At 41.5% G+C, this 27,639-nt stretch overlaps 3 protein-coding genes across 4 annotated transcripts in view; all 3 read left to right on the top strand.

Annotated features, from left to right (window-relative positions):
• The window catches only part of hoxb3a (homeobox B3a), a 57,066-nt gene that overhangs the window by 10,048 nt on the left and 19,379 nt on the right, over window positions 1-27,639 (top strand). The window contains exon 2 of one of the 2 annotated variants that reach the window (XM_031574934.2): window positions 21,815-22,028. The gene's annotated coding sequence lies outside the window, so the exon portion shown is untranslated. Of the gene's footprint in view, window positions 1-21,811; window positions 22,029-27,639 lie in introns of both variants that reach the window. The other variant, XM_012841858.3, reaches the window with a different exon arrangement.
• hoxb5a (homeobox B5a) lies at window positions 7-4,472 on the top strand. The gene is made up of 2 exons (XM_012841860.3): window positions 7-2,662; window positions 3,357-4,472. The coding sequence occupies exons 1-2, from the start codon at window positions 2,083-2,085 to the stop codon at window positions 3,602-3,604; spliced, it is 828 nt and encodes a 275-aa protein (XP_012697314.1). The 5' UTR covers window positions 7-2,082; the 3' UTR covers window positions 3,605-4,472.
• hoxb4a (homeobox B4a) lies at window positions 6,440-20,378 on the top strand. The gene is made up of 2 exons (XM_012841861.3): window positions 6,440-17,675; window positions 18,640-20,378. Exons 1-2 carry the CDS (start codon window positions 17,252-17,254, stop codon window positions 18,957-18,959), a joined length of 744 nt encoding a protein of 247 aa, XP_012697315.1. The 5' UTR covers window positions 6,440-17,251; the 3' UTR covers window positions 18,960-20,378.

The raw sequence follows: 27,639 nt of genomic DNA, 5'->3' as shown, positions 1-27,639 counted from the left end.
AAGGGAATGACCTAGATAAATATATATATATATATATATATTGAATTGAATTGAATATATGTATACAGAGAGCTATTGAAATCCAAGCCTAACTTATTTTATACATGCATATTATTACATATTATACATTCACAGATGATATCAACCTTTTCTAACATATGTACGTGTACCTAAGTAGCCTATGTCGCTTAATAAATTGCTGAACCGACCATAACAGGGTGTTTTATAGTATAGGGAGTCCGCTATACAGTAAAGCACCTGCTCCTAGTTGGATGCCCTGGAAACAAATAACTTCCCTTTGTTTCAAACACAGTAACATGTTGAACACAAGTGAGATCTGTGTGGTCGAACTACAAGTGAAAGTCCGTGTTGTCAAATCTCAAGGGAACTATGCTGGGTAATATTACTAACCATATTCCCTCTATTGTCCTCTGTACCACGTAGAAACTCATTGCATCAGTCGGGCACACAGGTAAAATCAGCTTGGCAGTCATAATACACTTTATTAATGAGTGCAGGACGCACTGAATCTTGTAGGCCTATCCGTGAAAGGCGACCGAGAAGGGCAGTGGACAGCTCTGGAGCGGTTTAATGAATGGCAGAAGGAGAAAGTTGACCTGTCCGAGCTGAAGGCGTTGAGTGGCCGAAGGGGTCCGTCTCAATGCGTGCATTCTTTTTCCAGGTGCGTAATTAGGTTGCGAGTGCAAAAGCGCCCTGAACCTCGATGCACATATATTGAGGTTTAAAATATCGACAGATTGTATACGAGTATTGTAGTCCCTCTAAAATCATACAACGTATACATACATGACGTATTTGCAGTGTCTGAACCTACCTAAAACTAAAGCCGGTGTGTGAATTGAAAAATCTTGAAATGTAACGCACTGGCTAGTATATGCACTGGGATACTGTGCTGAACCTTGAATTCATCAAGCCAAAACGTGAACCTTTTTAACTTTTCAAAACTTAAGCAAAGCTAAATATATACACCCCCGATATCAAAATTATCTGGCATATCTCATTTAGTCTTTTCTGTGACATGAATGTAAGCCACGCAAGAGCACCAATGCCATACATGAAGTAACTTATGTCTCTGTGTCAACAAACCGTAAATCAACCAAGACCATATATCACAGAATTGCATTCCACATATTCAGTCCAAAACGTTTGCAGCCTGTAGCTGTGGCCTAGTTGGGAATGCGCACCTACAATGTCAGTCCACATGTAAATACAGTCAAAGAGAAGCAGAAGAGCCTTCACCGGAGAGACACTCGTTTGCCACTACATGCCCATGAAAAACAACACCTTGCTTCCATTCCTGAGAGTATAATCCTCGATGAAGTTTGGTAACACTCATAATAAGAAATAGATCATGATCATCATCTTACAACAAACACAACAACAACAAGAATTGTAACAATAATAATGGCATAGTTTAAACGGATTGGGATTTAGAACTACTATTATCATAAACAGTCGTTGTTAAAATAATATGCGGTCTCAAACATGACGAAAAAGGCATTATTGGTATGGATGTGCAATTTTTCCTTTATATATATTTGACAACTAACAAAGCAATCTGGGACGAAATGCCATCTTCTGAACACGAAAAAGGTCAATAAATACCATTAATGATACTGTGATAACTACAAGTCATACTGGAAATAATAGTGATACAAATCATTTTTATTATCGTAGTAAAATAGGACAAAACGAGGTGAGGTATGGAACGAAGCGTTTCTTTCTTGCAATAACCTATATGTCCAGTAGGTGACGCTGTCTGCCAACGCGCTGCACACCACAGCATTGGGAGGCACACGTTGACTTGAGTCTAACGACTCCCATCTCGTCATCATTTGTAACCATAGAGCATGAATTACCTCTTGAAGTCATCAGTGAGAATTTACGACTGGTCAACAAAAGCACGTGATTCCCAAACGCACCCCCACCCCCATATTTGGCCGCATACATAGCAAAAACGAAGTACAGTGCATTGCTATAATTCATTAATACATCATAAATCGTGAAGCACCGCGTTATAACGACCAAGATCTACAAATCAAGCCCTCTAAAACAACCTAAATGAGCTCTTACTTTGTAAACTCGTTCTCAGGGCGCTACCCAAATGGCCCCGACTATCAGTTACTAAATTATGGAACTAGCAGCAACGCTATGAACGCTTCGTACAGGGACTCCGGCACCATGCATTCAGGGTCTTACGGCTACAACTACAATGGGATGGACCTAAGCGTCAATCGTTCAACCACCACGGGCCACTTTGGGGCTGTTGGGGATAACTCCCGGGGCTTCCAGTCCCCGGTCCCGGAGACGCGATTTCGGCAGCCATCAAGCTGTTCGCTCGCGTCTCCGGAGCCCATGCCCTGCTCCAACAGCGAGAGCCTGGGATCCAAGTGCTCTTCCCCCCCCTCCGACCAGAGCGCCTCCACAACCGGCAGTAACCTCACCAACAGCACACATTTTACAGAAATCGACGAGACCAGTGTTTCTTCCGAGACCGAGGAAGGCACCCACAGATCAAACAACCCTGTTTCCCGGACGCAGCAAAAGCAGGAGTCCACCGCCACATCCACCACCTCGGCGTCGAACGATGGCCAAACGCCACAGATATTCCCCTGGATGCGGAAACTGCATATAAGTCATGGTACATACGTATTTTACTTTAATGTATCTCTATGTATTCTCGATGTAGTGTTTTAGTGTGACTTATTTTACTCGAGGCTAGAGCAAATGCATCGTATGATTCAGCCTTTATTTTAATTTCCGTGAAAGCGCCATAAATCTTTCAAGTGTGGAGCCTTACAAACTGTAGGCGAGAGAATGGCAGTGGGGTGGCAGAAAGGACAGAAGGACAGGGAGGCTTAGAAGTTGTTGTTTCTTTGGAAAGTTAAGCTTTATTTTGTGTGGGAACTTGATTAGGCTGGGGGCAATAAAAGAAGACGGGCCATAAAACGGGTAGAATCAAAACGAGATGGTGAAAAAAAAGTTGAGAGGTGAAGAGAAAAACAGCCAAAAGCAGACGCTATAGAAAGAAGGACAATAGTAACGTGTGGAATTATCGAGCCACCTCTAAGTAACGTGTTCCACGTAAACGACCATTTGAGACCATGTAAATAGCCGAAAAGCTAGCAGCAGCAAGCGAGATATGTGTATACAATCCCTACTCATCGCTTCATTTAGTCAGGCTTAGAATTATGCTAAAAATCGAGGCTCGTTTGTGTCTTAATTTGTGTAAATTAACGCATGCTAACAAGTTGTGTGGAGTCATCTGCTTTTCTGATTGCTGTGTCCCTGCATTCCGCTAATACTTGTTCCAATTGCGTTTTGTTCATGTGTAGATATGACGGGACCAGACGGCAAAAGGGCCCGAACCGCATACACCCGCTATCAGACGCTAGAGCTGGAAAAAGAGTTCCATTTCAATAGGTACCTCACCCGGAGGAGGAGGATAGAGATAGCCCATGCGCTGTGCCTCTCAGAACGGCAAATTAAGATCTGGTTCCAGAATCGAAGGATGAAATGGAAAAAGGACAATAAGCTCAAGAGTATGAGTTTGGCTTCTGCAGGTAGCGCTTTCCAGCCGTAATAGTCGTACAAATCATTCTGTGTTGGTTGAAAGGATGTCACAAATAAATGAAATACAAAAAAATCGGTTTCAATACACAGTTACAGAGTCCAGTTCAGTGCGGCACCTTTCGGCATGTTGTGGATGTTTTAGGCAACTTAAAATTATACTGTGGTACTGCTATAATTAATAAAAAGTTAGTGTTCATATGTTGTTGTTTTTTAATACTATGGTGACTATTATTTCGAGAGGGAAAAAAAGAGAAAAAGATACCCAATGCCGCCTGATGTTCTTGTTATGAATATTGTTTATGTGTCAAGTGCTATGTTAATGCTTTCTCGAAAGTTAGCATGCAGCTCTTAAATGTTATAACTTATTTACGATCTATAACAAGTGTATACTTTGAGTTTACAACTTAGAATTGCCTTTGCCCCAATATGAAGTGAAGCTGTAGTATAGTGGTAACTGCATTGACTCTACAGAACCCTCCGTGTGTTTCATGCTCCTCTTCATGCTTATCTACTATTTGTTTTGCATAAGTATCATTAGGTTTTCGTCATGTGTTCAAATCTTCCAATATTTTTTGAGTAAAAAGGGTAAAGTTGTATATAGACCTCGCTGTTTCAGTTCATACATGTGTATAGTTATATTAAAAATGTAATTGTATATTATTGGATCATGATTATGTTCCAAACAGGATGTACATATTAGACAATTTTAATGTGACCAATTAGCTCTTAGTAGTAGTCAGAGTGGATGACAAGCGTGTGAAAGCTGAAATAAATCGCAATCATGTCAGACTGCCTGTACGCATTTTGCCAATACGCTTTTTGTATTTGTTTGTAGGTTAAATTGGAGTAAAAAATAAAGTTCCTCATATTCAGACCAACTACTGGACTGCTTTGATTGCATTTTGGTATGGACGACCCCTGCATGCCCCTCGACCATGGCATCTGTGGGTCAAACGCATCTCAGACTGCTAACACTCTGCCAGCTTCCTTCCTGGTGTAAATGCGACCACCAACCCTACTTTGACAATAATCAACCATCGATTTGTCTCAACATTGTTAAAACTGTCTTGTAACATCCTCGCACAATTAAGTCGCTGGAGTGTCTGGCTTTGTTGAATTCCTGAAAATATTAATCGGCTCCGCTAGGCAATCCATTCAAAGAGAAATTAACTTCTCTGAAACTTATGCTGAAAATGCGCACTGGACTCACCTGACCATCAAGTAAAATACCAAAAAACAAAACAATCGACCACAACAGCGGAAAACCAACCTAGCCTATTGTAAACACATACAGGCTTCCTGTCAACAGAGAAAAATAAAATACTCAGAATGCTCCCTGAACGATTTTCTTGTTTGTTAGAGACATCCCCTCCCGCACTGACGACTTTACATCTGATTCCAAGTAAACAAACACTGAACTCTTAAACTTACCAAAGTGTCTCCAATGGTTAGGCTATGTCTAGACGACTTTTGAGAGCTGTGTTAGAGTCCTGTCATGGGGACTAGCTGCCCGACCCGCTTGGTCGCCTGTGTTTAGCAATTCCGCTTTTCCTTTTCACCAAACTATACCAAAAGTAGCTATGACATTTACATGTCAAACGGATGAGCATTTTATCTTGAAGTTAGATCGTAAAAATCGCCCAGGCCACAGACAGATACCCCTTACTGGCTCTTAAAAGTCACGTGGGGTCCATAAAGTTAGTTTTATGGTTTTGGGGAGTTGACAATGTACTATATATTTCACATTCTAGAATGCAAGTGACGGTTTAACTGCTTCGAAGGGATTCTAAAGGGTCAGTTGCGATGGTAGGAGCAGTCTGGTAGGCCACTACTGTGCCCGCGCCTGGTGCGTACAATGTCTCTTCTCTGGTTCTACTTTAAAGGAAATGTGGACTATGGATTATGCGTACACAAAGTAAGTTCAGATTAAGCCTATTGCTAGGTCACTTGGTCTCAGGGTGAGGTTGAGAGTAGAGGGACACTGTGTCAGATAGTGGGGGCCAATTCATTTGCCTCTACTGCCACAGGGCGATTGAGGCTGTTCTATTGCTGATGATCCTCTGGACTTTACAGCGTCCGGCGGATTTGTATAAACGAGCATCTTGCATTGAGCTGTGAGGGTATGAAGTGGGACCTATGTGTGTGGGATATTTGTGCTCGTGGTAATTTTTGAGATGGTGTGTTTAGGCCTGCTGAATTTTGCATTTGTCATGGCAATGTGTTTTAGATGTATTGATAAACGTGGTAGCCTATGTTACATGCCCCAGTAAAGTAATTTTATAATATATGCTATCTGGCAAGCACAGTCAACTAAATCGCTCAGGATTTATTGGTTCCGATAATACGTCTTTCTCTTGAGTCTAACCTATGTCAGCTCTTTTGCAATTCTAAAAGCAGCTAAAATATAGGCTATACACTAGACGAAACTATATAGCCTACCTATTGAGATACCTGGCGACTCTGAAGCTGGCTGGAATTCACACCTTCTATTAAATGATAGCTTCATGCTGACCTTTATTTGTTAATGTGTCTTAGAAAAATACCACTTAAATCTGACAGTAATGTTTTGTGTGCAAACCATTTCATGAAATATCCGACTTTCGGTAGCTGCGTTTTGTCTATAGGCTATAGGTTAATTAGAAAGTTCATTGTTGCTATTTATTCTGTGAAATTTTGAAACTGTTTTGTAAAGTTATTTACAAATTTGTTTACATTATTAAACATTCTGTAAATAATTCCACTCCCCCCCCACTATCTCTGTCTTTCACAAACGCACACTTTCTCCCTCACTTTCTCTCAGTGTTTCACATTCAACCCCCCCCCCCCACACACACACACACACACACACACACACACACACACACACACACACCACCACCACCCTACACACATACACATTCACACAATTCGACAAGCAGATCTTTGTTCCAACTCCGCCCAAGTATTTCCAAAAAGGAAACGTGTGAATAACACACTGAATACCGCGACTCTCGACATTTGTATGAAAGTGTCTACAAGTCTGCATGAAAAAGGCTCATGTTAGGAAAACCTAAAATAGCCCGGATAAAGCTAGGTAAATGCTCACATATCACACGGAATCTTTATATGATTTAATTACATAAACTGTTTAACGTTTTTGTCATCATGAGTCTTACATGCAGGCCTAGCTGAGTTCAAATCGAGTGTAAAGTTCGGAACTGTATATCATTAAATTCCACTCAGCACAGCGCAAAGAGACTCCTCTTTAAAAAATGGCACTCCACTAGTGTTAGCTCTCCAATAATAACTGTCATTGATGTGACTATTCATTTTATCCAACATTAACAACAACCGCAAAAAGAAGTCAGTGGTTTCCCCGCGTCACTTTTGGACTCAGGCGTAAACTCAGACTAAAGGGAGATTTCTGGATTGGAGAACTGTTGGTAGCTTATCTCGTTTATCTACATGTCATTACATCAATTTAGCAACCACAGTTATGCAACAGTTTTTCCTTTCCTTTTTTCTTTATTCTCAGTACCAAAGTGTTGGGATGTAGTGTATTTTATAAATGTTTCGCTCTCTGCCAGGTGATTCAGCTTGAATTGCTGATATAACCTATAAATAAATCCTCTTTAAAAAACGTACGTTCTATTCACAGCCCGTTGTTTGCGTCGATAATTTCGCTCCTTGTGGAGATTGAACCAGGTATACTAGAAGTCCAGGCGACATGGCATGTAGGGTTAATCTTACATGGTACCATCTGTTAATAAATCAGTTCATCCTTGCCGGGGTCACCGAGAGTTTACGGCTGTTGTGTGAGTGCACAAGCAACCTACAAACTGTACTGTCCAACAAGGCCAATAAAGAATAGACCTTTGTGAGTTTTATGATTTAAGAAAAGGTACATTGCTGTAGAGAAATTGGAGGTGTTGGGTATTTTAAAGCAACTGCAAATGTTCCGTGAATTAAATGTAAATATCACCAAATAGTATTTGGTTTAGGTTACTTGTGTGAAATAAAATAAACCTAAAGTAAAAATCGAAATTACATCTTCCTCTTGCTTGCCCGAATAGTCTGAGTTGTGTGTGTCTGTTGTGCTCGCACAAGAGAATGAGGAAGTTTCATGGGGTAAACAGGAAGGCAAATCTCTGGTCGCGGAGAGGCAAGGCGTTCTAAATAATTTTTCATCGGCTTCCTTTTGTCACTGATATGGTGGGAAGGACCAAGGCCTCCGCCAAACTCTTCCATGCTGGCCCTTTTAGAATTCACATCCTAGTTCATCGACCTGGACCCTTCACACTCCATAAGGTTTCACAAAACTATAGCTTTGTATGATGTCTGAAACTCATAGGCGAACGATCTCATTCGAGATGTTTAGGTGTGTCGCTGAGTAACTAGGCGACGGCGTTTTCAATGTAAGGTGTGTTTGTGCGTCAGAATGTAGGCCTATTTACTTGGGTGGGTTGGCCTATGGCTCAATTCACCCTGGGAACACACTGAATGGTGCCCAGTCTGTTAGGAAGGATTGTTACAGTTATGGGGAAATGATTTCGTGGATCAGAGAGGTATTTGTGTTTTGAACGTCAGGGGAGTTATTTCACAATTGTCACGGTGCCTAGGCTGACCTTCCAGGCTCCACTGAATATAGTTAAATACGTTGTCCGTCTATTGCAATGTCTGAATTATTTTTGATGTTTTGTTATGTAAAATTAAAATAACTTGCTAATGGTCAAGTAAAATATAGAATTGATTTAGACTTGAATTTCAGGGACAGATCGAACAGATTTTTATGCCGCCGTTTCCAACGTTTAAATTGCCATTTCAATCTCGTAATGTGTTCTGCATATTGATAGGGGTAATCTTCGCGCGTATATCTCATCCATAATGCATGAGCACGGGATCATTCAGAGGTCAGCAGACGCGCGCAGCCGCTTCGGCGCACGCGCTCCAACAAACAGCGAGCTCATCACATGGGCCATTCGATGTTTATCCCTCCAGAGGGGGAGAAAGGGAGGCTGTCGGAAAATGTATTTATTTACCCCTCTCTCTTTCCTCCTCTGCATCCGATTCACTAAGCAATACATGCGCGAGGACGGACAACGAAAACATCCCCAATATCAGTCGGGTGCACCCCACCGCGTGGACAACTGCCTGGTCGCTTGTTCTAAACGCAACGGATATGTTTCTCCTGTGTTTTGAAAACAAAACAGTCCTGTTCGAATGAGTTCTTATACGAGATAAGATCATTTGTTTTTCGTAATAAATTAAGATAAAGCTTTAGCAAATATTGAAGCTTATTGCTGCCTTGCCTTCCGATGTGATATTCTGATATCAAGAGATAGGCTACGCCATTGTTTTACTCATGATTTTGACAGCTGCTATAAAAATGGACGCTTCCTAGATTATTATTAGTCTCCTACATGTGGCTTAAACGACATGACCCGATAATAATAATAATAATAACAATAATAACAACAACAACAATAATAATAATAATAATAATGGCAACCATAACAATACCACTACTAATAATCATCCACTCAAATAAAAACAGGCTGCATTTTTTTTGGTTGAGGTGGGACTAATTTGTTGACTATATATCGAATATAAACTTCGATTTGGTGTAGGGCTATTTTAATTGAATTAGTGTGTATTATTGTCCTGGTTTTTGGTCAACTTAATAACTAATTTATTCTTTAGCCTACATATTCGTGTTGTTTTGAGATTTTGAGCCAAAAGGTTAGGCCACTGTAAAACAATAAGGACGAGACTAGAAATGCAACAACATAAGAATGACGATAACACAATTATATTGCATTATCTGCAACGAAGAGATGTGCAACCTAGTTCGATGGCTAATATAAATAACTCAAATGCATCTTTCATCTCCGCCTTAGTTTTATTCCAAGGAAAATTGGACATAAAACTAGTTGCAACGCTCCTCCCTGACCAGCAGAGCCCGCTTTAGACCAAAGTTCACAGCTTCAGAGGGAATAACACTGCCTGCAGTAGGCTACAGCCTCGCCTTTCCAGAATATAGCAGTCCAAAACCTAACGCCCGTAATCAATAATTAAAGCTCAATGCAGCTGTAGATTAGTTTGAATTCACGTTCTGATGTGGTAGTGAAAGATATTATTCATGAACAAGACGTGCGAGAAAGAGTTTCTGGTAACTTGAACACAAAATCTCGCTCGTTTTTCCTCGCTAGTTAAAGAGAAGAAGAGCAACGAGCGTCGCTGAATGTTAAATGGCTGTAAGTAGCCTTATAGCACAAACGTCTACTCTTTTGATTCGACACGTTAGCCTCGAGCAAGTGAAGGTGAATCTATCCTCGTTAGAATGGCTGTGTAGAAGTGCGGGGTCACAGAGTTGAGGGGTCAAAAGTTTACGTCGTGCGTGACTCGGCTGTCGGCTGTCGACTCTGTAGACCAATTGCTGGATGTCAATGGCAAAGTGGGAGAGAAAGAGAGAGAGAGAGAGGGAGGGGGGGCTGAAAGGAGAGGGGAGCTGCGGGCGGGGGAGTGAAGAGCTACAGATTGTCTCATGCGCAAAGATGAGAGAAATGATAGCGAGAAAAGAGGGTTGAGGTGGAGGGCTGACCTTCGCGGTGTGACAATGCAAGCCCCCCGCGCCCGCGAAGGAGACAGGCAGAGTGAAACGAGAGAAAAATGGCCGCACAGACCGAAGAACTAAACGAAAGGATTCAGTGACATTGGGCTTCTCCCATTCACAATGCAGGTGTTTACTCTCCTGCCTGTGTTGTCACTGCAATGCACCAGTGGCGACCGATGGTTCATACTTGGCCGATGGTTTTAGCCGCTCCTGAAATCAAGATGCTTTTTTATCTTGGATATACATTAATTCATTTTATTTTTCATTGGGTCTTCTACTCTTCAAGACAATTATAAAACAACGTTTATGAGTATAGGCCCGACCATATCTGTTTTCTGGACTAAACGTATATTGACAAGGCTATATTAGTAGCCTATTAGCGGTGGCAAATCCTTACAGGCCTGTAGTTTATTGTGTAGAATTACATGGCAATATTGCAGAATTTGCTTCTGATAATTATTTTGTAATTGTAAGTATACAACATAGGGATGATAGTTTTCGCCATTACTCCCTATCCTGGTATAAACTAATCCGCTATACTGATGGCTAAACAATATTGACAGCTGCCGTACGCGTAAAAACTTATTTTATATAGGAAATAAATTCACAGGACTTCAACTAATGTAGTTTATACCTTATCCTGACTAAAAATAGTCGAAATAGCCTTCATTTGTAAATCTCTCCAAGTCCCTGAATCACTGAATCAAAACTGGCTCCCTGCTCCTAGAAATTATGCCAAAACCCTAAAGGCTGCACGCAGGATGACCCCACACCATTGAAAACATTTATTCTGAATAAAGAATGGCTAACAAAGGCGCAATACATCTTCACCCAATTCAGTGATTATAGATCATTTATATTAGTGGAAGGCTTTGTCTCCCATAATGCACAGCGTAGTATGGACAAGCTACACACACTCATTCCTCGAATGCATATGAATTATATGTTTTGTTTGATTCTTTTAGATTCTAGATTCTCATGTCATGAAAAAATACCGAAGATACTGAACTGATAATTAACCCCGAACTTTTCCTAACAGACGGTTATTGGATAAAATATGTAAACATTCTAAAAGCAACTAAACAGTCTAAAATCCGTGTGAACATCAGAACCAGGGTAATCCTCCCACTTCTCTGCGTATGAATCAATTAGTCTACATTGTAATTACTAGGGAAGCAGGTATTGCAGACAGAACGTAATAGGCCTACATATATATGAATATTTTGCCAACTGGGAATTTGTGTAATTGTGGCAAAGTCAAGAATTTCAGCAGTGGCAAAAAATTCTGACAATCTCAACACACGTATAGCGTATGTGGCCTGCTTTTGTGCAGGCTATAACCTATATAACCCACGCATATGCGCATGGTAATATATGAACACAAATAAAGGTAAACTTGACATAAAAATAAAACCAGGAGAGGCCACCTATAGTGGTTGACTTTCCCAAACGAAAATGCATAATTCAGCAAACAAATAATTACATTATTGGCACAGAAATTGGGTCTAATGGTGGTTGCTGGGATGGTATGATTCTGTGAGACGGTATTTTGTAAAACAAAGTGCATAAGTGGTGAATAATTGTATTAGAAAACACGTCCCAATTGGAGTTCACCCGGAGTTCACTGAATTAATCTTAATTCCATTGTAACATGTGCCGTTGCCAGGCAGTGCATTGTCCTGCATTTTAATATCTGGATTTGGTACGGGACATAAACTGCAGTTATAAAGTTAGTTTGAAAGAGTTTTTGCCCACTGTCCTGGTTAGAGTTAGGTTACTACAAAATTCTGACCGCCATATGTACTTTTCCCCTTAAGGCGTCAAGTCGTAAGTGTTCCAGATATTTTGAAGAACAAAACACCTCGCCCAGATGGTAATGTCCGAGATGACCGATAAACCTATTATTTCAACTATATGTTGACAGTCTGGGATCACTAACACATGCGAGTTTCAAAAAGTTGGTTTAAAATATTATAAAATATCAATACAAGACTTTTTATAAGAATGTACCTATGTGTCTGGTAAAATAATGCCTGTATTTTATTTATTATATATATTATTTATATTATTATATATATGTGTGTGTGTGTGTGTGTGTGTGTGTTTGTGTGTGTGTGTGTGTTCAAAATCTGCAGTTTCATTTTTCATTTGAGGTCAACATCAGATGCTGTCCTGCTTTCCCAGAAGATTTTATTTATGCACAAAGAAAATTAAGAAATGGGCTATGCTTGGTCTGTTTGCGGGCTTGGGAAGCCTTTTTGAATGAACCCCCCTTCCAAAGTCATTTTTCTTCAAAGTAATGACCTGGGCACAATTCAATATGACCGAGCAAGCTATGCATGCATTACTATAGAACTTGCGAGTGGGAGAGACCCTGAGCCGGGGTGAATCGCAGGTCAGTGCGTCTAACAAATATTAAAATGTACGGGGACTCGTGACACGCCTCGCTGTTTAACAAAGACTGCCAAAGTGCGAGATTAATACGAAAACTTGAGAGTCCACAACAAAATGCCTTAAAGCGCTCGGTGGTATTGTGGCGTCCACAGCAGCGGAGGAGTTATGGGGCATTTTATTTTTTAGATGTATTAGGAGGGAAACGGTTGCATAGTGCGCAGGGATAGCCCCTCATGTCGCCGTTTGCTAGGCTAAGCGACAAAGGACAGCCCGCACCTCCGCTCTGGCAGATGAAGTTGATCTCAAGCTGTTTTATCGCATATTTTTCTTCCTCTTATGGCAAGCGTAGTATGCTCGTTGAAGATTGGCTTGCACCGTTTTGGACGATCTTATGTCCGCCTGCCCATTGTTGCTGGGGTTGTTGGAGCGGATCTGGAGGGACTCGCGGAAATGAGAAGGAGTTTCACGCACAAAGGTATCACGGCGAGGTCATGGGCTAAACCTGTGGCGCTGGAGAAAGGGAAGGGGGGGCGGCTGAGGGGTTAGAGCCACGGCGACAGTGGAAGAATGGGCTCCAGTAGAATAGAAAATAAACCGGGACGAGACCAAGTACACTCGTTTGTCGCGACGGACGGGCAAAAATCTCGAGGAGAAAGAAGTCCCGAGCAAGGAGTGAAATGGATGCGAGGAGAGAAGTAAGTAAAGAAATCGGCGCTTCATTTACATATCGCGGCGTTCTCCGGCAGGTGCTTGCCTGGGCGGACCACGTGCTCTCGCTGTGCAGTGAGTCCACGGGTACCCCCTCCTCTCCCACCGGAGTTCTGTGCTGAATTCGGGCCCCACGGTGCCGCTCGTTGCAGAGTTGTGTGTGGAGCGGGTGTAGTGAATATTTACCTTGGCTATAGTGTCTGCATGTGCTCTTTGAATGGCTGTCGGTGTACACATTAACCCCATAATGAGGCAGATGGCTGTGGGTCCCTATGCCGCTTTAAGGGGATGGTTCCTGGGGTGAAGGCGAGGTCGTGGACACCGGGGGTGAAAGGGTTAGAGTGGACAGCAAGGCTAAACTTTCTCCTCCTTTGCTAAGCTTGTATGATACTTTCTCAGTTGAAACGTTAACAAATATTACTATAGCCTGTACAACGAAATTTAAACGAGTTTAATAGAAATGATTATAGTTGTAGCTAGTCCACTGTGTCTAGCAGTGCTGGCTATTTTATTCGACAATGACAATCAATTTATATCAGGGACAAAAGAGAAGAACGAGTCAAGAAAAGAAAAGGGCGATTTCAGAACTATTGTGTTCACTTGATTGCTCGGGCCTATTTGAGAAATTAGTAGGCCGTAGAATAGGCTATGCAGACGCTAGGGGTGCTACAGATTTTATTGATGGCCTGAGCTTTCATTTTTATCTACCCAGGAAATTACACAAAAATGTAGACCCATATGGCTCTTATAGAAAACATTCGATTTCGCTATTTTTTTACTTTTTACGTACGACCAGTTTTACATTAGTCTTGACACACATTTTGGCATATTTTCTATTTGATATAAATCAGTATAAATCCCACTGAAACAAGAACAAAGACACATTAACCGGCACCTTTAAAAAAAAAAAAAAACAGTTCACCATCGTTTTTTTAGTTGTATCTGCTACTGTTCAGCCTTTGGCTTAAAGGGATTTGTTTAAATTGTGATTTTGTCATTTCTACTGGATGCTTGGGGAAAATAGAGGTTTTGAAGAGCATGCCACATCAGTTAAAGCACGGATTGCATTCATAAATAAAAAACAGTAATAGTATTTCTGAAACAAAGAGTAGGCCTAAATAATTCTGTCTTTTTTGTTTTGAAAAGTAAAAATATGTGTAATCTCTATTATTTCGATGAACGTTTCGATTCTGTAAAATAATATTTTACTCAGTAAAGTGAAACCTATGTCCATTTGTTTGATCTCTGTATTAATAATCGTGCCCTGCATTATAAATTAGCAAAGTTGTATATAATGCATTTTTCCTGGCAAAGAATGGTAAACAAAACTCTTGGGGTTGCGTGTGAGTACATATGTCCTTTGTTATATACGATGTTGACAGTGCACAAGGAGACGCTTGTCTGTTAAAATTCAATTCTGAAAGTATAATTAATCTACAGTATCTAAAACACCACCATCTACTGTATAGAGTGGTTTTTTTATTCATTGTTATCCAATATTGTTCTTTCTTCTTCGCAATGAAAGTATTACACATGTCTAGTATCCCCAGTATATGCTAAATTGACCAGTGTGCAGTAGCCCAATTTTTTCTGAATTATCATTCGACACACAGTCGCTTATCTCTCTATACTATACGTTTAACCGTCTTAACAGCTAATGATATAATATTATATAAATATTGATATAAAGCTTACCTTTTTACGGATGACAACAAAAAAAACAACAACTAATTTCTGTGTGTAGGATAGGATTTTCTAGGTCCTCGTGAGAAAGAGAATTAGAGTAATCCATAGGTTGAGGTTAGGGCTTCGTTTTCAGTACGGTTTAAAATCGAAATGAAGTGCTGGGTGCTTGGTGCAAGAGGAGAAAACTTGTTAAAAGGTCGTAAAATGTTTGCTTGGTGCTTTGAGGGTGTGTGAGGAGGCTGCCATTTCTTCCTCTGTGAATATTTTATGGTTTTATACCCCTCATCTCCGGATTTGTCCTCCGTTTGAGTGGTGTTAGGCGGCCAGCTGCAAATTGGAGTGACCTGCCATAAAAACCATATGCATTATTTCAGGTTGTACTCAAGCCTCTTCCTGTCTTTCCTTATAGCCTACCTGCCGTTTTAAACTCGTGCCTATTCATATTAAGTATTTGTCTTGCGAAAATTGATTAAGAAAATATGCACCATGGTAAAGATATATGATTATGCTATCCCAACCTTTCTCACTCACGTCTTAACATTCCCTCGCCCTCCCTCTTTCTCGCTCTTTTTTCATTCTGGACCCATGCCATTCTTGTGACTCAAGTCTGGTACTGCGAAAGCTCTATAAAACCAACTGTGTCCTTTACAAAACAAGTTATGTTTTTATTTATTAATCGATGGTAACAGCAGAGTTACTAACTGCTAAAACTCAGTTACTTAGCTATTCGTGCCGGGTCTAAAGATATCCGGAAACGGGCTGGGTGTTTCTTTTTTTAAGACCAACTGATAATGTTGTCTGGTGTATCCTGAGGGTAAACTTGGAAAATGTGACCTGTTTTTAGAGCCAATTGTCTGTTTGCAAAGCACCTATCTCCGAACCAAGCAAGACAATAGATGCACTTGAAGGCAGACTGACCTAGGTGCTGCACCTTGACTGCCAGTGGTCAAGGTGTGCGGCCCGGTTCTATACCTGTCAAGGAGATACCTGTCATCTATATATACCCTGTAGATCCGGATTTGTGTGAACAGACACACAGTCACAAATTCGTATCTAGGGGAGTATGTAGTTGATATAAGCGCTACAACACCGATGGAGGTCGAAGACTTTCAACCACTTCAAATATTCCATTTATTTTGTGTGGGCCTTGTTATTCTGTGTGGGGGGGAAACTCAGCATGCATGCGTTGACATTTTTTTCCTCGCTTGTTTTGTGAATACATGTTTGGAGGTAGGAGATATATGTTATTGAGCTTGAGTTCTCATTCGAATTGCAGAAAGTGCAGTGATTGTTCTTCTAATGAGGCGCTTTGGTGGTTCCCCCACCAGCTTTCGATTTTGACGTCTTCGATTGAAACAACAAAACATGTTTCAGTGCGATATCCACTTGATATAAATTCGATATTTACTCTAATGACCCTCCAGCATGTGAAGAGATGTGCCTACCGGGGAAAGATGTTAGATTCAACTTCTTTTGTCGTAGTTTATGGGGATTTGCTACCAATTGCTATGCAAGGTGTGTAAATTCGTGTGCAGAATGAACGCTCTCCTGTGATGGGACTAACTGGCGACTTGCTTGAATGCAAAAGGTCTTGCTGTGATTTAGGAGGCTTTGTAACCTGAATTAGTTGATGAATTTTCTATCGATCTCAAACAAGCCCAGATTAATCTCTGACAGTCTTCCGCTGCACGCGGCTCACGCCAGAGACATTGCCTGTGCGTTATTAGCGAGCGCATTTAAAGGCTTGGCCAGAGCTAGTCCTCTGCATCACTTTCTCTGGCACTTCTTTTCCAGAGAGCGAGCCAAAAAAGAAAAACTCCAGAATACCTTAAATATCGTGTCTGGGTATGTGCGGGTTGAAAAGCCCATGCGCGAGTTTTTCTTAACGAATTGTGGTGGAGTGGGGAGGGGGACTTGGAAGTCGTCCATAATGCAGACGTATAACTGTCGGGAAAATACGTCACGCATTGTAGACTTATAAGCTTTCGTTTGTTATTGTTTTGATTCTCTTGCTTGACTATCTTCCGCGTGCTATCATAAAAAATATACAGCATCTGATTGTCACAAACTATGCACGGATGATGTGCGGGGTCCGCTCTGGCTAATCCCATTTCCTTATCCGGGAATTGGAGGGATCCACGCGATTGGCTACTGCTGTCACATGGATTCTTAACTTTGTTCACTTGACAGAAAGTAGGAGGGTTCTACGAAACAGGAAAACGAGTAAAGGGATAGATATAAATTTTAGTATATTTTGTGTGCAATTCAAGGAAATTAATGGCCATGAGTTCCTATTTGATCAACTCTAACTATGTGGACCCGAAGTTTCCACCCTGCGAGGAATACTCACAAAATGACTACCTACCCAGTCACTCCCCGGACTACTACAGCGCCCAGAGGCAAGAGCCTGCGTTCCAACATGAGTCGATTTACCACCAGCGGTCGGGCTGTGTCGAACCGCCTTACTCGTCGTGCCAGGGTCCGGGGCAGCCCGCAGTAGTTATGTCGCCGAGGGGTCACGTTATACCACCAACCGGACTCTCAACCCCTCTCCCGGAGCAAAGCCATCATTGCGACTCCGTAACTCCGAGCCCTCCGCCCGCTTGTGGACAGAATCCTATCAACCAAAGCACTTCATCGGCCAGCTCACGCAAGGATCCCGTGGTGTATCCCTGGATGAAGAAAGTCCACGTAAACATAAGTAAGTGCTGCTAACTTCTACTTCTCTGCCTCGTCCTGCTACTACACTTCGTCCAAGTTGGGAAGCTTGGATGTCCGGTATTAAATCTATTGCTCCCCTTGTGAGGTAGCTCTCTGTCGAGATTTACGATCGGCTGTTTGCAGGGCAATATAATTACACCCTCCATAAATTTTTATTGCACTTCTTCGCCAAGTACCTTTGAAGTCTATGCAACCTTCCCTTTCTAATTTCTACTAGGGTAGGTTTTATTACGGCTCAAGAAACCCATAAGTTAAGTTTTATGCGTTCGTAATTTGATTTTAAGTGGCTGGATGTATAAACGTGTACTCTTCGCTGTCACTTCTCTATTGTGAGGTAAAAGTTTTATGGAAGCTGAAATATTCATATTTATGGACAAGATCATAAACCACTAATAGTAAGGCAAACAGTTCAACTCTTTTATAGGGAAGGAGTATTATTCTGCAATAATTAGTGAGTGCTTCGAGAACTATAGAGTGCAATTAGACGAGGACAAATGCGAGTTTTGCAAAGTCACCCGCTATCAGCATGTCTACTGTGTGCAGCGAGACGATAAAAATAGAAACGCCATACAATACTTTTTGGTGTACCGTGTTGCACTGTGCTTCTCTTTGTTGCGAACATGTTTACCATGTTTAATGGCATGCCTACACATTTAACATGGATTCATGCATTCTATATGGATTGCCCTGATTGCGCACGTCATTGTATGCCTCTGGCCCCCCTGACAGAAATAACCTACCACATAGACAATGATCATTCGTCTTTTTGCATGCAGCGCAGTTGTATTCTGATCTAGCGATTGGATGGAACACGTTTGTGGATCTCTGTCACCAGTCGATTTCACCAGTCGTTTTACCCATGTTGCGTGTTTAGGGCTGTTTAAAGGTTACTTTTCCAGAGGATTAGTTAAAGAGTAATGTATGTCTGTTGTCTCTCTCAACAGTAAACCCAAATTATACAGGAGGTGAACCCAAGCGCTCCCGCACAGCATACACAAGACAACAAGTTCTGGAACTAGAGAAGGAGTTCCACTACAACCGCTATCTGACCCGGAGGCGCAGGGTGGAGATAGCTCACACCCTATGCCTCTCGGAACGCCAGATCAAGATTTGGTTCCAGAACCGACGTATGAAGTGGAAGAAGGACCACAAGCTGCCTAACACCAAGATAAGGTCCAATAGCTCCTCCAACACAACCCCAAGCGGAGTCTCGACACTGGGAAGTTCACAGAACCGGACCAGCGGACCCCCACCCAGCCTATAGCCAACCTCCCTTCAAACCCATTCAGAAATAAACGCACTTTTTGAAACCACAGTGTCAGGAGGGGGGCACGCGTGGATTTCAGCCATGCGGCTCTGCCCGTTCTCTATCTCTTTATTCACTGACAGGGATGTTTCACAAGAGGGTTAAGAAAGGGAGGACGGAGAAAATATGTCCGATTCTAAGCCAGAAAAAAGAGTGGGGCAAAGAGTCCGAATACAAACACTTCCACAGATGTGTTCTCTCTCGATCCAGTTCCCTCTTACCCCGCGCCCCTCCTGTTCTCTCTCCCCCTCTATTAGAACAGAAGGCGGCAGATAGTTTTCAGATTTGGTGAAGATGGATCCGCGTTTCATCTTTAATCACGCCAAACTCAGTCCCATTTGTCATGTTTACTCTGCGGTACAAAGGATGAACCGTAGGCCTGCCCATTACCTCGACGTCTAGCGTTCTGTTTAATAAATGAGTCTCCTTGTTTCGTCAAGAGCCGTTTTTTTACTGCCCTTTTTTCTGCCTTCCGTTCAGAAAATACAACGAGCACGGCTGTCCAAATATGAAGTTCCTCATCCTTGAAATATCTCAGATTTTACTTTTTATTTTTTAATATTGTTATTTTTTGTTGTGTTCTCTAAGGATGCAATGCCAAGAAGACTTAGAGCGATAGGGAAGCTGATCTATCGTTCAGCATGTACAGGGACTGTTCCCCCCGCATATTTTCAATATCTAATAATCATTATATTCGAAATAAACGGGGAAATATAAAGGAGACGTTCTTCAAACACAGTGGAAGGTCTCTGCCATTTCATTAAGCTGGACATAGCTATATGCTAAGAACCAAAACCTGGTACATCGCAAATCATTTAAAACAGAGCACTGCTAAGTACTGTGTGAATTACCTCAATTGTAATTGTGTTGATTTTTGTTGTCTTGTTTTTAATGAAGTGACAGATTTGAACTCGTTTGACTTACATGACAAGTATCTGCAATAAGTACTTATTCATTTCTTGTGAGTGAAATGTATAATTTAAGTCAGTATGTGGACAGGGTTGTTCAGAGAAAAGGGGTGCGTATATTTGCATGACTGAATATACACATTTATTTTAGCGATTATTCTCTTGACTCTAAGCCTATTCAGGCACATAAACACGTGCACATGTGTCTCTTGTCTTTCTTTCTCCCCTCTTCATTTCCCTCCCTCTCACGCTTTTCTTCTCACCCTGTGCCATTTGGGTTTTTACCTTTTATGTCTTTCGTTTTTACATTCCAAAGATCCGTCTTGACGCTGGTAAATGACAGAAATGTATTTTATTCCCCCAATTTTGTATGTTGTCCTCTCTCCCTGCTTACTTCTCTATCTCTGTCTTCCTTGTTACTTGTAAATAGCTAGAAATTTAATAAATGGCGAAAAAGCATCTCTCTTTCCCTTTTGTGTCCTGTCCTTCTCTCGCCATCTGCAACTAGAAGCCGGGCTTGGAAGCTTTGACGAGTCAAGTGGTGAAGAAGAGTCAATAGTCAGTGTGATGTATGCCAAAGCATACATTTTTAATTGAATTTCGGCCCGCCACAGTGGATTTGCTTCTTGCTTTTTAGCCCAGGCCGTCTTAAATATCAGTGCATATCTGCACTGTGATTTATATCGTGCTTCCATGAGTAATCCTGCTACATTACGCCTTGTAATCTCGTTTTAAATCACGAGGCCCTTGGTTTCATTCTCCTCTCGCCTTAATTTAACGGTGCTCACACTCGCTGCTCAACGATGCTGAGAGGGGAGTTAAAGTATGGATCCCCGTTTTGAAAAAAGGCAGAAACAAGTAAAATTGTTTCTCGGCTCGTGGGCTTTTAATGCTTTAATGAGTGTAATTTTTGCACAACAGTTTTCTCGGCTGCTCGCCGGTGCGCTGTGTGTTTTTTTATATTACAAAGGAGCGGGCTGGTGCCATAGCTCAAACCCTGACAACCAAATAGATAATCAAGAAGACAAATGGCTTCTTTTGGAAGGCGCGGCCCTTGTATTAATTTTCATTTTCTTTTCTTAGAGCAGGTATCGAAAATATAGAGCAGGAGAAAATAACATTCCGTTTGCCGGCGTTGAACTTTAAACAAAAGTGTGGCCTCAAATTGGTCTTCTAGCATTCCGTGGCAGCAAGAAGATTTTCTATTACTCGCTCCTTGATATCGGCGAGACCCTCCCGCCACATGGAGGCCTCTATCCATTTATCTGTTTTCTTTCCTTTATTTATGAAATGGCCCAGCAATATTACAAACGTCACACTCGTCAACGAGCCAATATGTGTCTAGTCAACGAAACACCAAAAGCCTCTCTGCAGATTCGGAGCTTATCTTAGTCCTCCTTTCAAGGTGTATATATATTTAAAGCATTAAAGAATTTTGATTTTAGCTCCACTAAAAAAAAAATTGCATTTTCATTCAGACATGTAAGCTATACCTATTGTCATAAAAGGGCCTAAACTTAAGATTCAAGAGATGATCTTAGTCTTATGTCCAAATGTTATGATTTTTAAAAATTGAACATGGGACGTTTACATGGCAAGATGATCGGTTCCCGTGAACATTTATCTCCTTACAAGAAAGGCCCAGAGGCACTCGTCTTGTGAAATGAATGCCTTCTGCGTGTGGCATCTGATACAATGTGCACCTTGGAATCCTTTTCTTATCCTCAATATCAAAAAAGCCTTCTGCCACCGACGGCTGAATAGGAGCGAACAGATTTCTTAGGGGCCCCGAAAGTTCACCGCCATTATTTGTGGACAGAGCCCAAGAAAAATGTGAGAATTATACAGAAAAATCATTAATCACCGCTTCTTTTTACACACTTCTTTTCTATTGTCATTCAGCAGCACAACTGCATGGGCCTTCTGCTAGGAGGGGAGTCAAGTCTTGGAAGACACTTGAAGATATCCCCCTCCACCCTCCCTACCATCGCACCACCACCTTCTTTTCAACTAAGACATGCCTCAAGAAAACAAAAATCCGCCCTCGAAAAGCAGCAAAACGGCTGAAATTTTAACGCAAGTGAGAATCTTCGCAGGATGCACGATGGACGCCACGAAGGTAAAGGCATTTTGTTTCGTTTTGGTTTACTTTAGGGTTTTTATGACTTTATGGCCCTGAGTTTCACAGTCGGGTATCAGGCAAGCATTTGCTGTGATCGGGACAAGTGACTTTTATGGCTGCTGTGACATAGGGGGACTTGTGGAGGCCGGCTGTTGCGTGGTTTTGCTTACTTGTTTGGAGTTTGGATGACAAGGTGCACGGTACACTTTGTTTTCATGAGAAACATGTGCAAACTGTGCAACTGTTTTGTTGTCTTTGTCACCTAGAGAGAGAGAGAGAGGGAGGGAGAGAGAGCGAGAGAGAGAGAGCGTGTGTGTGTCTGTCTGTCTGTCTGTGTGTCAGTACGTATGTGTGTTCACAGTATATTTATATGTGCATACATTGTAACCTCGTCTATGTAACAAGTTTGACTTCTGGGCAAAATGCGCATACATTTGTGGGAGCGTGAGAGATATTGTTGTATTGCTTATGGTTGTGTTTGTTCAAGCGGTTTGCTGTGTTCTATGGATAGTATACTGCATATGTAAATTGTGTGTGTGTGTGTGTGTGTGTGTGTGTGTGTGTGTGTGTGTGTGTGTGTGTGTGTGTGTGTGTGTGTGTGTGTGTGTGTGTGTGTGTGTGTGTGTGTGTGTGTGTGTGTGTGTGTGTGTGTGTGTGTGTGTGCATGTAGGTCTGGGTGTAAATATTACTGGTAATGTTTTCAGTGCCTGCAGTGTGCACATAATAAACACTTCAGTTATCTCAGGACATGCCTTTCTGAAGTCTTTATTTATTTGATATAATGTGATAATTACATATTATGGAATATACGATGTGACTACTAACATACATATATTCTGATTTGGCGAAACCACATTGCAACTTGAATTGGCGTTCGGGCCTTGTAATGACTTGATTCCACGCAGAATAGGTGGAACATGAAATTAAAAGAACAGTGGAACTAGATTACAGAAACTATCTAGAGAAAAAAGTAGTCAATCCACTGGCCACAAATTGCTTTATATAATTGCATGTGTTTGTGTGTGTAGATGTGCACGAATGCCTCCGATATTCACTCACCGCTGTTTAACCCCACAACAATCAATCTTAAGCGAGTATCAGAAAAAGGACATGCGTTCTGGCCAGTGGTTCCTTTGCCCACTTCAGGCTTGAGAGATCTGGTGCGTGGCAAAGCCTAAAACAAATTGTAAAAATATAGAACATGGTATCGAGGGAAGAGCTGGGAATCGATGGTCGTAGTGGACAGCAAAATGGCCTCGCAGGGTTCAACCAGGGGACACGTTTTTCTGACCGATTAGGTCCGTTGCGAAGGCTCAGACTGACCCCCTCGAAACCCTTGACCCTCCGCAGACTGGACATGGCTCCGGGTTACATTTTCGGCCCAGCCCTGGGGCGAGGTAGTCATAACACCGAGGCCTGGCCACTATAGCCTCAGGGCACATACTATCTCTCTGCGAAGACACTCGAATAAACTAATGGGGCCTTAAGAAAACACAGGCAGTGGCCTTGCCCAGACCTTTTTTTTCTCTGATTCATCTGAAGTTTTTGGTTGCCATGGCGCTGTAGATTGACGGTTCAACCCCTGCGCGTGTCTTACTGCAAGGCTTTGTTATTCTCTTCAACCCTAGACATTCTACACAGGTTAGGCTGTATGTTAGGCTGTATGTTTCATTTGTTAGGAGGAACCTATTGCCCTAAATGTGATAGTTATTTGGTATGCCACCTATAAGTACCGAGGTATCTCCTCTCCCCCTCTCCCCTCTCCCCTCTCCCCCTGCTTCTCTGCTTCCTTGAAAGATTTGTTGGAAGGCCTGGTCGCCTGGCCCGAAGTGGCGCGGTGTTGCCTGTTTTAGCTCACACACTGCTAATTGCGAAACAAATAGCCTGTGCGAACAGCTGAATTATTATTGTGCAAAGCCTGAGAGCGGAGGTCAGCGCCACGCAGTCAGTGCAGATATATGGCCAGCGCACGCGAGCTCCGTGCGCCAGGGCTGGAAGCTTTTTCCTTTTTTCCTTTTTTCTTTTTTTCCCAAAAGAGACACATATTAAGTAAAGGAGAGACCAAATGTTACCACAGCCACTACCCCCCACCCTCCTAATAATAAGAGCCACTACATTGTTATTAGCCCATTACGCGGCTTAAGGGTAATATTTCGATGGTATATCATAGAAATCATGGTGTAACGAGTTTTATTTTTAATGTTAACAGTACTAGGCTATCTTAGGTCGTTGCCTATAGCCTACCACAATCTTTTAATGGCTAACCTCATTTCAGTGCAGCAGCCGCACAATTGTGATTGTACTCATGCCCTATTAATAATTAACCAGATAAAAGACAGGCTGAAATTCGACAATGCCTGCACAGGGAGAAAGAAAAAAAACTCACTGAATGGATAAATAGCCATTTATTGATCAAATAGATAGCGCATTTAATTGACTATTTAAATCTAGTTTAAATCTATGACAGATATAGGTTACCCGTTTGCTGTTAGTATGAGCACTAGCCGACTAGGGTTCTCATTGGGCAACTTATGTTGATAAAATATAATGCATTACAATTGCCTATAAAAAAAATAGATGATGATAAAAACAGTAATAATTGTATTTAAAATGTATGATTGCGTCAGCTGGCATGAATACCTCCAAGAATAGCACTGAATTACTTTTCTCTCCTCATCGAAAAAGACACATCCTGTACATTCTGCTAAATATTAAACATTGGTCAGTACTGACCCAACGTTTCTAAAAGGAATTTGACTAATGTTAAGTGAGGACACACACTCGCTTACTGTTTTCCCATGGAGGGAGTGCGTCTCTTTCAGAATATATTTCAAATCGGACTCCGTGCGCCCTGCCGGGTTTGACAGATTTACGGTCCACAATAAAAGAAGAGATGTTCGGCCCGTAAATCATTCTGCGTTTGGCTGTATAAACCAAGCCTTCAGCAAAGGGCTATGTTTACAGTGACTCTGTTCAAAAGCGATTTACACTGACTGTTCAGTCAATCCAAGTAGAATTATTATTATTATTATTATTATTATTATTATTATTATTATTATTACTGAGTAGGCTACTATGACAGCGGTTTAGTGGCTAGTTGTAGCAGCAGCATTTATGGTGAATGTAATGCTTTATTGTATTATTGCTTTATTGTAGAGTGTATGCCATCGTATTGATTTTTTTGTGGCTTTTGTTATATTTTCATTTTTCACAAATTTTTGTGTATGGTCTATCATGGACACCATATTTACACACATTGTTTCCCTACATTTGCCGTTCATTGCTGCAAAGTGATCTACAACTGTTTTCGTTGTTCTTGTATGTGAATATACTCTAAACCATCCACTTTGTAGTTAATTGCATTGAACAGTTCACTGTTTTGATGATTACTGTATTTCGTACTAGTAAGTACTATTCTTACCAATTAATAGCATTCGTGTTTTTTTTTCGGTGTCTTCAAATGCCATGGCCATACCACAGTTTGATTCGTGAATTGATAAAACATATGCGTCCCTATTCACATATCAAAATGATGGCACAAACAATAGATACATAGACAATAACAAATATTCCGTGACATTTCAAGGGTTTGTAACGGATTTGTTACATAATCCCAAATCGTATGGCACAGTATCAGGTTTTTCTGCTTATAGGCGAGATATGTGTAACGAATGATATCCAAACAATTATCATTACACTTTTAGCCATAGCACATATTTCCATTGTACTTTGGGTTTACAGCGCCTTGGCAGGAGCAGCGTGATGGTGGTTTCAGTTGCAAACAAAGCTTATCTTGGTCGTGTTGTTTTTTTTCTCCAGAATATTTAGTGTAATTGTGTTTGATAGTGATGACTTTTTGTGGAAGAAAGTGAGTCTTGTTTTGTCCCTCCTCCTTGTGATATCCCCTTAAGCTGTTGTGCTTCTGTTTATGTGAAAGAGAAAGAAAGGGAAAGGCAAGGCAAGGCAATGCAGAGGTCTACGAGATTTCGAAGCATACCAAGTCGAGCTATTGTTTGACCTTCAGGAGAGTGTTCGTTCGACTCGTTGCTTCGACACAGCCCCGGGTCTATTGTTCTACTCAGCGAGGCTCTGCCTCAGTATAGAAAAAAAGGAACTGTTGTTGCTAAGTGCTCACGGCGGGATCTCTGCAAAACTCACCCTTTTATTCGCCGTGTGCTACCTGTCTAAAATGTTCTCTCTAATGGTCCCTGTGAAAATGAACTCTCTATAACCATCATTTAGAGTCCACAAGAAGGCTATGGTTATACTGCACTTTCAGTCAGGACCAAACGCACCAGAAAGTACCACATACAAATCTCCAACATCTTTGAAAAACTGTAACATCATTCATAAGTACAGAGGAGGCAGCATAATAATGGTGTTTGTAAAACATTCAGTAATCCAGTCATGTTAAGAGACACTTAGGCTACTAGAGCCCAGCCTACAATGATTTAGATCAGAAAATGACAATACATAGTTTCAATTGCTGTGCAAACTTTAATTCAATTAGAAACAGAGAAAGGCAAGATGACATTGCATTTGGCAAAAAGCGACTCAAGATAACAATAAGATAAAAACACTTGCGAGACTTGCACTTGTTTAGACATCAATAGCAATTTGAAATGTGCTATGGAGTTAACGTTTAGATATTATAAGAGCTTAATCCAAATAGCATAGGTCCATGACAATGCAGACAAGAAAGAATGCAGAGTAGTAGCTAGATATCTAAGTTTCTCTCAGGAGTTCGATCAGAACGTGTTTATGACACTACTAATACTTACCTGAAGTGCCATTTTGAATACATATAAGTGTTATTTCGCCAACAGCTTCTGGTCGGACAAAGGTGATGTTTCATTTTATTTTCTTATACATTTATGTTCGAAGAAATTCAAGTTAAAAGCGAGTGTCTGTACCGCTGAGGTAGAGTGGTCCCGCGAGCTTGCAAGGAGAGTCACCCCCATCCCCCTCCTGGTCACGTGATTCATTAAATAATTAATGCAGTGGTTGCAGAATAGATATGTATTCGTCAGGAATATCGCAGACATGGTCTCCCTGTGTCTGACGTGAAATTCAACTGTCCTTTTAAAAACAAGCCCTATAGCGGAGGAAAAAAAGAGAGGCACAGACACACGCGGAGGCTGCAATAAAACAAAATTGGACGGGAGCACCTCGGCGTGTGGACATTGTGAGTATAGCGGAAACGGGGGACGCCACTTCCATGCACGTACATTGCTGCAACGTTCCGGGCTTGCCCGAGTCCATGAATTATTTGCCGTTTGTGATATTGTGGTAAATATGTCAGAAAATATTCATCTTGCCATACCTTGTCATCCAGCATGCACGTCTCAAACCCCATTCCATTGTTTGACTTCTGTAGTTGCAACAGGACTGATATTACATGTCATAGCATTGCACTTGTGCTCCATTGATATCATTTTGTATGTTTATATTTTAAAACGGTATAGGATTCTCACTGTTTCCCATCCCATCGTTCTCCCTTCCGCAGCATGTCTCTCTCCCTCTCCTCTTTTCATTCAGCTACTTCGCTTGATTTATAGTGATTTGTGTGTCAGCGGCAGCGGGGCTGCCATTGTGTGTTTGTGAGGGA

This window comes from Clupea harengus, chromosome 1 (genome assembly GCF_900700415.2).
Source record: "Clupea harengus chromosome 1, Ch_v2.0.2, whole genome shotgun sequence".
NCBI classification, from domain to species: Eukaryota; Metazoa; Chordata; class Actinopteri; order Clupeiformes; family Clupeidae; genus Clupea; species Clupea harengus.
Note: the sequence above shows the minus strand (reverse complement) of the source record. Positions and strands in the feature narration are given on the sequence as shown.

Bases quoted from the DNA above. Each gene is read 5' to 3' on its own strand.
- hoxb5a (XM_012841860.3), top strand. From the start codon at position 2,083: ATGAGCTCTTACTTTGTAAACTCGTTCTCAGGGCGCTACCCAAATGGC. The intron at 2,663-3,356 runs GTACATACGTAT...GTTCATGTGTAG, and splicing joins GAAACTGCATATAAGTCATG to ATATGACGGGACCAGACGGC.
- hoxb4a (XM_012841861.3), top strand. From the start codon at position 17,252: ATGGCCATGAGTTCCTATTTGATCAACTCTAACTATGTGGACCCGAAG. The intron at 17,676-18,639 runs GTAAGTGCTGCT...CTCTCTCAACAG, and splicing joins GAAAGTCCACGTAAACATAA to TAAACCCAAATTATACAGGA.